The sequence below is a fragment of the Nilaparvata lugens genome, chromosome 14, assembly GCF_014356525.2.
Source record: "Nilaparvata lugens isolate BPH chromosome 14, ASM1435652v1, whole genome shotgun sequence".
Classification (NCBI taxonomy): Eukaryota; Metazoa; Arthropoda; class Insecta; order Hemiptera; family Delphacidae; genus Nilaparvata; species Nilaparvata lugens.
Genome location: NC_052517.1, coordinates 9,382,607 through 9,394,974, shown reverse-complemented (window position 1 = coordinate 9,394,974; position 12,368 = coordinate 9,382,607). Strand labels below are relative to the sequence as shown.

At 33.8% G+C, this 12,368-nt stretch overlaps 1 protein-coding gene across 1 annotated transcript in view; it reads right to left on the bottom strand.

The window, feature by feature from the left end:
- The window catches only part of LOC120354269, a 56,634-nt gene that overhangs the window by 35,648 nt on the left and 8,618 nt on the right, over positions 1-12,368 (bottom strand). The window contains exon 3 of the mRNA XM_039441164.1: positions 8,253-8,421. Coding sequence (XP_039297098.1) covers positions 8,253-8,421 — 169 coding nt within the window. The remainder of the gene's footprint in view (positions 1-8,252; positions 8,422-12,368) is intronic.

Below are 12,368 nucleotides of genomic sequence, written 5' to 3'. Positions count from 1 at the left end.
TTTTGTTAGTAAGGCCTTGAAAAGGTATTATAATGTAATAATTATTTGTATATCTAGAGTGAAAAGTACGACTTTTTCTCCCTGTGGGAAAAAGTTTGAAGCCCGAGGCAAAGCCGAGGGCAACAATTTTCCTGAGAGAGAAATAGTTATTTGTATATCTAGAGTGAGAAGTGCTGTTTTTTCTCCCTGAGGGGAAAGTTTGAAGCCCGAGGCGAAGCCGAGGGCAACAATTTTCCTGAGGGAGAAAAAACATTTTTCACTCGTGATATACACAACATTTTTCCTTCACCTACATTTTTATAAAAACTGCAAATAAAATAATTTTTAAAAACGTATGTGACCAAACAATGTGTTACAACATATTCTAAAAAGTAAACAGGAACAGCTGGCTTCTAATCACAGTTCTCCTCCGACAGCACTATATGTCAGCTAAAGTTGTAACAACAATGACAGCTACAACTACAGCTATGATGAAGTTCCTGTTTCAAATTTTATTGGTTAATAAGTAATATTCGTTGGCTGGTATTTTGAATAACATGGATTGAAAGAAAAAAAAATATAAATTTTTTCTAGTATAGTGATATGAAGTTTGTAATAATAATTTCAGCATACAAACATAAATTTTATACAGAGTGTTTCAGAAGTAGTGTCGAGAATTTTAGGGTATTGTACCTGGATGCTAGGAGACTACAAATGTCATATTTGAAGTGTCCAAAACTCAGCGGTTATCCTTATAGCTGCCATTTTGTTTTTTTCACTTAAAAATTTTTATCTCAAGAACAAAATGTTGTATTGATCTGAAATTTGGCATGAATATTTATGCTATAAAGACTCAACTATAAAAAATAAAAAAAAAAATTTTCGTTGAAATTTTTCAAAATGGCGGCCATTTTAAATTTTTGATGGCGAATATCTCGAAAACCGTCCATTTTACAGAAAATTTACAAGAAACAAAAAAGTTAGCAAATTTTTTCACGATTCCAATGATACCTATGATAATTTATTAAGATTGGTCGTAGAATAACAGAGAAATTAATTTTTTTCGTACTGCATGCATGACCACTTTTCACCATTTAAAGATCAATATTAATTTTTTAATTCCAGATGTATTTAAGATGAAGCTTTGAAACTCGGTATGGCTCCATATGGGCAAACAGATGATTTTACAATGGTTTTCAGATGATAATGTTTGTCTTGTAAAAGTATTGTTGTTTCATTAAAACTAAAGAACCAGCTGTAGTGCTTCCTATTTCTTAGTCTCACGTTTCCTAGGTCTTATTTCTATCTTAAATTTCCAGTTTCAATATTTTCTTACGTTGCTTCTACACAAATATTTAATTATTGTAATGGAATTTAGTTTGCTGGAGTACACCGATATTCACTTCATGTATGGAGCAGCTCTTGGCAATGCGACCGAAGCAAGAAGAATGTATGCAGCTGCATTTCCAAACCGCCGTCTCCCTTCCGACAAGGTGTTCACAAGAACTCACAATCGGCTGAGAGAAGTTGGTTCATTTGAACGGAACAGGGTAATTGCTGGTAGGCCTCGAGCAGTTCGAAATGTTGCTTTTGAAGAGGAAGTATTGCAGAAATTCGATTTCAATCCTAGAACGAGTACGAGAGCAGTTGCAAAGCAAATCAATTCAAGTGCTTCTTCTGTGTGGCGTGTACTAAACAAGGAAAGACTTCACCCCTTCCGCTTTCAAAAAGTTCACTCATTGGTTGAACGCGACTATGAGCCAAGAGTAAACTGTGCCCGTTGGTTTCTTCAGCAAGACATTATCCAACCAAATTTTCTAGAAAATGTGTTATTTACCGATGAGTCCAGCTTTACAAGAGAAGGAATCTTCAACTCTCGCAACAGTCACGTCTGGGCCTTAGACAATCCTCATGAGGTCAAAGTGCGTGGTTATCAGCATGGATTTTCGCTGAATGTTTGGGCGGGTATCTTAGGTAATCGCGTGATTGGACCATACATTCTTCCTAATCGTCTGAATTCTCCCACGTACATTACTTTTTCAAGAGACATACTACCAGAACTTTTGGAAGATGTGCCTCTTGCAAACAGATATAATATTTGGTTTCAACATGATGGTGCCCCTGCTCATTTCGGAAATGTTGTTACGGACTTTCTGAGGCTGACCTATCGTCAGCGGTGGATTGGGCGGGGTGGACCAGTACCGTGGCCCGCACGTTCACCTGACCTCAACCCTTTAGATTTTTTTTCTGGGGCCATATGAAAGACCTTGTTTACAGCACGCCAGTAGAAAACGAAGAAGACCTTGTGGCAAGAGTGGTTGCTGCAGCAGGTGCCATTCAAGATGATGAAAATGCTTTTATAGCAGTTCGACGGTCCATGATTGAAAGGTGCAGACTGTGTAATCAAGTTGAAGGACGGCATTTTGAGCAATTGCTGCATTAGTATCAGTGAACCGATTTGAGTGAAATTAATATTTTTCAATGTAAAATAAAATTTGGAGGAAAGTTATTCTTGTATATTTCTGTAATAAGAACGGTTTTCATGAAATTATAAAAAAAATTAATATTGATCTTTAAATGGTGAAAAGTGGTCATGCATGCAGTACGAAAAAAATTAATTTCTCTGTTATTCTTCGACCAATCTTAATAAATTAGGTATCATTGGAATCGTGAAAAAATTTGCTAACTTTTTTGTCTCTTGTAAATTTTCTGTAAAATGGACGGTTTTCGAGATATTCGCCATCAAAAATTTAAAATGGCCGCCATTTTGAAAAATTTCAACGAAAAATTTTTTTTTTATTTTTTATAGTTGAGTCTTTATAGCATAAATATTCATGCCAAATTTCAGATCAATACAACATTTCGTTCTTGAGATAAAAATTTTTAAGTGGAAAAAACAAAATGGCAGCTATAAGGATAACCGCTGAGTTTTGGACACTTCAAATATGACATTTGTAGTCTCCTAGCATCCAGGTACAATACCCTAAAATTCTCGACACTACTTCTGAAACACCCTGTATATCGATCAAATGTCTGGTTGAGGTATTGAATTTAGTTGGTTTAATGACTACTCTATATGCTTCCTCATCTGAGCTTAGACCTTCTGAGCTATTCCAAATGTACGTTTTTAAAATAGAGATGCTTCCCATGTTATTTAAATGGAGTCACTTCCACTCCCTAGGGAGTTTTTCTGTTTTTTAGTACCGAGAGTGAAAAAGTGACACTTTAGTATCATGTTTCAGGGAGTAAAGTAAGTACTTTTGACATTAGGTGGAGGAAAAAGTATTTTTCGCTCGTGATGTACACAACATTTTTCCTCCATCTACATTTTTTTTATAGAAACTGCAAATAAAATCATTTTAATAACTTAAGTATTGGTGACAATGTTTCCTAACAACATAACCTAAAATCTAAAACCTAAAAACCGGTTGGCTGATTGGCACTGCCGATTGCGCTATCTATCGGCTAAACTTGTAATTAAATCAGCTGAGCGGCTACCAAAAATGGCTGACTCCAGATAACGTGTTTCAGATTTGAATTGTAGATCAAAAATATTTGTTGGCTGGTATTTTGAATAGAATAGAATATTTTAAAAAATGTATAAATTTTTATCATCTACTAATATTAAGAATATAATAATCATACAAACATATATTTCATGAGTTGATCAAATTTCTTGTTGTGGTATTGAATTCAGTTGACTCAATGACATACACCTCTATTACGCTTTCTCATCTGAGCTTAGACTTTCCAACCTATTACAATGTGAGTTTTTGAAATAGAGATGCTTCCCATGTTATTCAAATGAAGTCACTTTTCCTCCCTAGGGAGTTTTTCTGTTTTTCACTACCGAGAGCGAAAATGTGACACTTTAGTATTATGTTTCAGGGAGTAAAGTAAGTACTTTAGTGAGTAGGTGGAGGAAAAATTTGTATTTTTACTAAATTATTTGTTTTCTATTTTCGGGTGTCCCCCCCGTCCACCACCACTGAATTTGAAAATTCCTGAATAATCCTCTTCAGAATTGATTGCTCTTTCACGTAATGTGTAGTTTTTCATCGTTACTAGTGGAATATCCAAGTTATATAGGGTGAAAGTGGTGAGTTTGCATAACTTCGAAAAACCCTTAAAAATTATCTATTTTTGAAAATTCGTAGCTCCGGAACTAGAAACGGTAGAGTCCTGCGCGACTACTCAATTTATTTGAAATTCTATTTTCTTCAATCTTGTCGAGGATGATTTTTCTTGAAAACTCAAGGTTTTCGAGATTGAATGAGAAATTCGAAAAAAAGTCCGAAATTTTGGGGGTTTTTGGGGGTGAGGCCGCCCTCTAGCGTGTCAGAGAATTTCAGATTCGAATTCAGCGCCTTAAAATACATATAGAACCGTCGACATTTTTTCGGGGCTGTTTCCTGAAAAACGCCCATTTGACTGGACTAGTATAATTTCCAAATTCTTTGAGATGTCGTGTTGTTTTTGGTAAGGAGAGCATAAGTTTGTCTGAGCACCATCGTTTGCTAGTCCATATTTAGCTTTACTCAATGTGCACAACGTAGGCAAACTAGCATTACACATGTCTGTGACGGTTGCACAAATCTGTTTTAATTTTGAGATCAATCCCATGAGAACCAATCAGAGGAGCCTTCTTATCAGAAAGACTTCTCTGATAGGTTCTCGTGGAATTAATCACGGTTAAAATTTAACTGGCTTTTGTGCAACCGGGCCTATGAGTTATAAAGACTGATTGCTGGAACAATTTTGAGGTTGAAGAAGTTTGAAACTCATCTCTATACTCATAAAAGGCTAAGCCCAGACAGACTGAAATCACACCACAACCCAAACTACTGAGCCTAAAAACTTGAAATTTTGCACGATTGTTTATGGTAGCCTGGAAACATCCACTAAGAAAGGATTTTCAGAAATTTGGCCCCCTGAGGGAGCTGGGGCCCCCCAAAATTTTGTACTTTTTAACCGGTCATTGCACAGCAAAGTAATGAGGAACTTCTTTGTTCAGCTACGAAAAAAAATAGAGCTATGCAGAAAAATTTCGATCAGGAGCACAGGGGGGTCCAGGAGAGGCATTTTTCGAAGATTTTGATGTAAAATCACACTACAGCTCAAACTAATTGTCCTACAGACTTGAAACTTTGCACAAATATTCTTCAAACATACTAGATGCGCACTAAGAACGGATTTTGAGATATTTTGTCTCTAAGGGTTTCAGAGGATGAGAGAGGATCCTATTAAGTAAGCTTATGAACATTGTAAGGTGAACGCCATATGGAACTGAGATAATTTATTGATTGACATGAGATATTCTAACATATGGTTTAATCATTGGAAATAACAAAATAATATGATAGAAAATCAAAAAAGAACATCTGTTCTATTATTGCTTTCTACCTGATTCCACTCAACCTCAATAATATTGTTCTGATAATTGATGAATATGTTTAATAATATTATTATTATTGATATAATAAAAGTATTGTTTTAATAATTAATTATTATCATTAATATAATAATAGTATTGTTTTGGTAATCAATAAATATTTTTATTTTCACAAACTCTGTATAATTTATAATGGTGAATGAGAAACAGCTGCATCAAAGAAATTATCTCAAAAACATATGTTTAGGAAAACCATAGTTTTGAACTTCGTTTTCCTGATGCAATGTATAAGCCTACACGTGGCATGTAGGTATTATTAATATCTCAGCTAGAACAGTTTTTTGAGACTGCTAAATAAACGTCTACAGTTTTATCAATGCTGTATCGGCAATATGAAAACGCATGCAGTTAATATGTCTTAAAATAAAAGTGTTGATATCTACATGATAATATTCTCTACCATTTTTATGTAATTAAAATTTCAAAATTATTCAAGCCTTGATAGAATGATTGACTCACTGTACAGTCAGTCTAAAATTTTAATATTAAAATGAGGGGTGTATTTTGGCAAACTGAACAAAAAAGTAAGGTCCTATATATGCACCTTTTTGATATTATTTCTTCAAATGAAAAATGAGTTTTGTGAGTTGTCAAAACTCCCCCTGGAAGAGAAATTTTATCCTATCTTTTAGTAAAATAACAATGATTTCTGCATTGAATAACATCTATCTTGCCAACAAGAATCGAACTCTTTGTGAATTTAGATAATGACCTACACTTTGGATTTATATAATTCTATTGATAAATTCATGAAAATTGAAGAACTTTTCCCAGTTAGTTGATGAAATTGATTATTATCAATGGAGATAATGATTATAATTTTATCAATACAGAATTGGTTGAATGAATTATCTATGTACTGAGTTCTTGGTCAACAACAATTCAATATTGGTATTTATCCAATCATTATTTTTTTCAGAAGTTATTCCTCTTGAATTAGGAAATATTTATAAGCTCCTATCAATTTATCAATCGTAACAATGAATTCTTCAAAACATGAATTTAATCAAATAAAAAATTGCCGATACTTCTGTATTCATGTTCGCATGTTTTCCACTTATGAGTGATAGCAAAAATATTGTGGAGCGAACTGCACGGCGAATTGTAATCATATGTCTGTAAAATGGATTAATAAATAATTATTATTAGCCCCCCTATTAAAATTTCTGTTCAGAAACCATCCCTTAATATTCACACAACATATTCCCAAAGTTTCATGCCGTTATGTCAAGAAGTTTTCAAGTCTACAGGGAACAAACAAACACACAAACAGACATTCATTTTTCTATAAATAGATTTCCATTCGGCTCAAACAAAAGCCTCTCTCAATGAAGGTAGAATGATAAGGATTCAGTTCTGTTGTTTTAACATTTTCTCAAATCACTTTCAAAAAGTTCATGTAGTTCCTACTATTGTGTTTGAGACACTTCTGGCGCTATCATAGTTTCACCACTATTCTGTTCCACAGTCCTATCTCTTGCAGTCGTTAACTATATCTATAATAATTATATAAAGTAAAGAGCTGGCTTATGCACGTACGGGATAGGAAAATTATGTTTGAGGCATCATCACCTCTGAACTACTGGACTAATTAACTTGAAATTTTGCTTATACATTCTTAATTAACCAAGGATGGTTATAGGCCTATTCTCAATTCTTAGAAATTTCATTACGTCAAGTTTTCATTTTTTCAAGTTTTTAAATAGATCCTTGCTAGTACTTATTATATATAAATACCATACATTCTGCTAGTAGAGAGAGTTGATTTAGAATGTGATATTCAGAATTAATATTCTTCCAATTGGGGAGGTTGATCTTGAGTAAGTTTCTGAATTTATAAAATATAATTACACCACTCACTACCTCTGTGTCACTACTCACTACAACTCTAGACTCTAGTTCCCTGAGGGAGGTTGGCTAAGCCACCAAAAATTTCGAAAAAAATGTAAGTTTCTAAATGTTTTTAGTCCATCAGTGTCGTGTGCTTCCTGTTTAAATTAGTATTATCATAAATAATGTATGTGAATGTATGTGAATGGATAAATTCATCAATTTATAAAGCCAAATAACGAGGCACCAAGCTTCGCTCGTTATTTATTTATTGATATACAGAACACAATTCTTTAAAATGATTGAGGAAGGACTAACAGGCACAGCCCAAAACTTTTCCTTTCCCAAATTTTGATATATATATGCCTACTATAAAATAGTCCTAGAAGTAAATTATGTTCCATACACTGGAATTCAGGTTGAATTTTCAGCCCAAAAATTTGAAAACGGAAAAGTTATAACTCAGATTGTAAACAAACCGAATTGAATAACAGAATAACACTCATTATTCACTTAAAACTGTAGAATAATGATTAACTTTGAAAATTATGATATACTCTTATTCAGAATGATATACCATGTCATGTCAACTAATCAGATTATTTTGATTAAAATCTCTAGATAATATTAATTTCTCGTGAGGTAAGCTAATTGATTCAACAGCTGAACATAATTCTGTCTCTCTCACACACAGGCGATTGTATCTTCTGTTATTGACAAACGACGAAATTATTATCATCTGTTTTCCCAAGGATGGATAATAATTATTATCCTTTTCATGTACTTCAGCTAGTTTTCCCAGGAATGAGACCTAGTGCGATCAAATTTTTTTATCACAAACCTACCATGTTTGAAATTTCCTGAAAATCGTTAGAGCCGTTTTCGAGATCCATTGGACATAGATATATAACATTATAACCATATAAATAAATACTGGAATTGCTCACTTAATATAATAGGATGCATGAGAGACTGGAAATATGCCACCAACCTTATAATTTTCTGATGCACATGATAATACTATTTGATCCCATTTGTCTATATGAATCAGCTCAGTATCATGTACAAGAGAATGTCGCAGACCATTCTGATCCACAGTTATTATCTCAATATTGATTCCATATCGAATTTGGTGGTTATTGAACATCAATCTTCGACACCTGCAGAAAATACCAAATAGTTAAGATAGTGGAGCAAATAACTCATATGTAACCATATAATGAAACAATCTTTAGTATTAAAGTGAGATCAACGTAATGACAGTGTTTGATTAGCAATGGTATTGCTATCATTGTCTATTACTCAACAAAGTGTCTAGAGCTATCACTCTCTCGTTTTGCTCTACTGCCAGATTCTTTTAAAAATCTAGAATTATTTATCAATTGACCGAGCGAAGTGTGGTCTAAGATTCAAGTCGACGGTTTGGCATTTCTCTTAGGGCCGGTTATGAGCTCCGGGTTATCTCTAGTCCAGGATTAATAACTGGTTTTTTCGCTGCGGTCTAAAAATCGGCTTTATGAGCTCGGGTCTGGCTGACCCGAGGCGTGGTCCAGGATTAATAACCGGTTTTTGCGCTGCGGTCTAAAAATCAGCTTTATGAGCTCAGGTCTGGCTGAGCCAAGGCGTAAAGGCGTCGCAGGGATAAACCTATGGATTAAAAAGTTGGGCTTATGAGAACAACGACGGTTTAACACCGGTCCAAAAGATTATCTCGGTGGGCTTATGAGTCAAAGTCCGAGCTAAAATCAGATAATATTGGGCAGAAAAATGATGTTTTTAGACTTCAACTTGAAAGGGAACTATTTCAAAGGAAAGTGAATGGCGAAACCCGCACATCTCAAACCTTTTCAATGATCTCAACATATGAAGATACCAATGAATTATAGAAAAAATCAAATTCTAATTCATTTATTTGCATAAAATAATACAGATTGATAAAATAAATATTCTAACTTACAAAATGGCACTACCGGTACAGTAAACATTTCAATTGAAAGAAAAAAAGCTTCAATGTTATTTTTCACCAATATTCGAACCACTAGAATAAATAAAATTAAGGAAAGCAGGTCACATCTCAATACTTACAAACGATAAGACAAAGTAACAAAATTACAAGCAAATGACAAACTCAAAAAGACCAATACAAGGAAGCCATGAAAAATATTTTTTTATATTTATAACACAAGAATGAAACACTACATAATCAATATAGATAATTGAAAATAAACATCTATTCTTATCCAATCCAGTATAAGATTCATTATAGATTTTGCTATTCTATGAAATGAAATGAATGCGTACCTATACATTGAATAATCAAGTGTTAGTGAACACTAATAGGAGCTTTTACTCACAAATTCAACACTTTGAACAGAAAAAAATTGTCATAGTAACTGCTATCACAAGTAGTATTATGAATTATAGAACTTATAGATCAAAGTTGTGTATAAGGCTAGCTTCACACGCTTTCGGTTTCATTCGGTTCGGTTCATTTTCGGTTCTGTTTGGTTCGTTACCGAAAACGAATGAGGCTTTCATACATGTCAGGTTGTAATTCGTTCGGTTCCAATTAGGTATTTTCTTCTCAAAATACAGTTCTGTTTGGATTCTCACAGTTCATGCTGGTATATTTAAATATAACAGCTGGTGTTAAATTGTAAGATGTTATTTCTTGAACAACAAGATTTTAAAGTTAATTTAAAATTGTGAATTATTTGAATAGTTTCTTTTTGATTATGTTAATTTTAGATGTTCAGAGAGATTATTTTTTTAAATTGAAAATTTGTTCCTCGTTTTGACACATGGTATATAAGCTTCATCTCTCCTCTCCATTGATGAAATCATGTAATATTCGTGGGGAAATAAAAAATAAAAATAAATGAAAATTCTCTCTTAGTTTTTATATATATCTTTCATATTTCTTCAGCAAACTATTCATTGAGAAAAAATTTTTCTGTGAACTAACAGAAATGAATTGACCATATTATTTTGACTTGGAAAATTTTGAAACAGATAATCACGATATCAGGTTAAAATAAAAACAAAAAAGGCAAGCGTGTGTAGAATACTTTGTTTTTCCTGTTTCCCCAGCAACGAATTCGAATATAATAAAACTTATTCGTTTCGAGGGGGCGGTCAGTGCTATGCGGTTGCTATTCAGTACCGAATTCAAACTGAATCATCATTTCACACTTATTGGAATTTGCCGAAAATGAAACGAACCGAACCGAACCGGAAGTGTTTGAAAGTAGCCTCACGCTTGCAACGAATTGAAACCTGATGGAATTTATTAGAGTCAAGTGGGTGTTCGGTTCTATGTGGTTTCTATTTGGTACCGAATTCAAACCGAATTACCGTTTCACACTTATCGGAATTTGCCGAAAACGAATCGAAAACGAAACGAACTGAATGAGTGTGTAACTAGCCTTATTCAGCTGAAATCATGTGTGGACGCATAAAGTCTGTCTGTCTGACAGTCTATGTAATATCTCCCAAATAGCATAAGTTTTTTTTAAATGAATGGAAAAATTACAAAAATAGCATGCAAATAATTCCAATATTGAGAAAAAGATCCATAGCTCACAGCCTACTAGCTCAGCAGCCGAGAACTGCTCGACAAATGTGCTTAGTGAGAGAAGTTGTGTGTATTTTTGGGCTCAACATTTTATAAAATAACTCGATTAATTCAATATGAAGTGATAATTAAGTGTTATTGAAGTGACAACGTCTTATAAATTGGTTTGCCGGGTGACACTTCAAGAAACTGCATTACGTTCTCATGTTATGCGCTCACAATGAGAGCGAGTGAGAGCGTTCGTTTCGGTTCATGGTCGTCTGGAAAGAGCACGAATAGGAGCAGTGGCGAGCAACGCCGCAGCAACCTGAAGGCTTTCACCTGGAGAGAGTGAATTAAACGGAGCAGTCAACCTGCGCAGGCGCCGCAAGCAATCTCCTGCGACTACGCCTGCTTAGGTGAATAAGTGAATAGGTTATGTTGTAGTAATCACAATAATGCATAATCACATAATCATGCATAAGTGAATAGGTTATGTTGTAGTAATCACAATGTTGTGGTTCAGTGTGAGATTCTTTGTATGAATTAATGTTTTCAATATAATTCTTTGTATAAATAAATGTTTTAAATTGTTACTATTATTTCATCCTTCTTCCTACTATACGAATGAATATTCACATTAAAATTATTTTACCACTCAAAGTCGTTGTCCTGTAAAACTTTCGTCCGTATACCGACTTTTTTTAAATATAGTTTGGTGTTTTAATTTCTATAAATTCAAAATGTTTAGCTTGTATATATTTTTGGACGGAAATTGAACTTGAACGTTTTACAGTAGAAACATAACCTATTTTTTGGACATTTTATTAATTTATCAAAATTTGGGAATTGAATAAATTTGGGCCTAGCCTGTTGTTCCTTCCTAATCATATTTATATGATTTGTGATTCTGTCCACGGATAAATAAATAAATAAATGAATAAATGAAGAAGAATTGGCTGAAGAAACTGAATGGATCAGAACTCGTTCTAAGCGGGTTACCAAGAAGAGGAAGCTTAGCACCCCATCGCCAGAAATCAAAATGAGTCTGCAAAAAAGAAGCAACAAAATTTGAATAATAAAATCACTCCTGTGGAAAAACCAATCAGTGAGGAGGAGAAGAGGAAGAAGAAAGAAATGCCACCACCGCCAATCATTGTGGATGGTATAAAGAATCTGAATGTACTTCTTACAAGTTTGAAAAAAGTGTCACCAGCTGACAAATTTAGGATAAAACTGTTAAGTAAAGAAACATTTGAAGTAAATATGCAGTTGATTCAGAAACTTATCAGAATATCACCAGAGAATTGATTAAAGATGAGCTCAACTGGCACTCCTATGAAGATAAACAGTCGAGACCAATAAGAGTGATGATTGAAAAGCTTAATCACTCTTGTAGTACAGAAATGATTCTGGAAGATTTGAAAGTAAGAGGATTGAAAGTTCTAGAAGTTGTAAACAATCTGAGGTGGAAGACAAGAGAACCATTTGATATGTTCATGGTATCATTCAGCGCGGAAGAAGATATGAAAACGGTATTTGAATTGAAAAAAT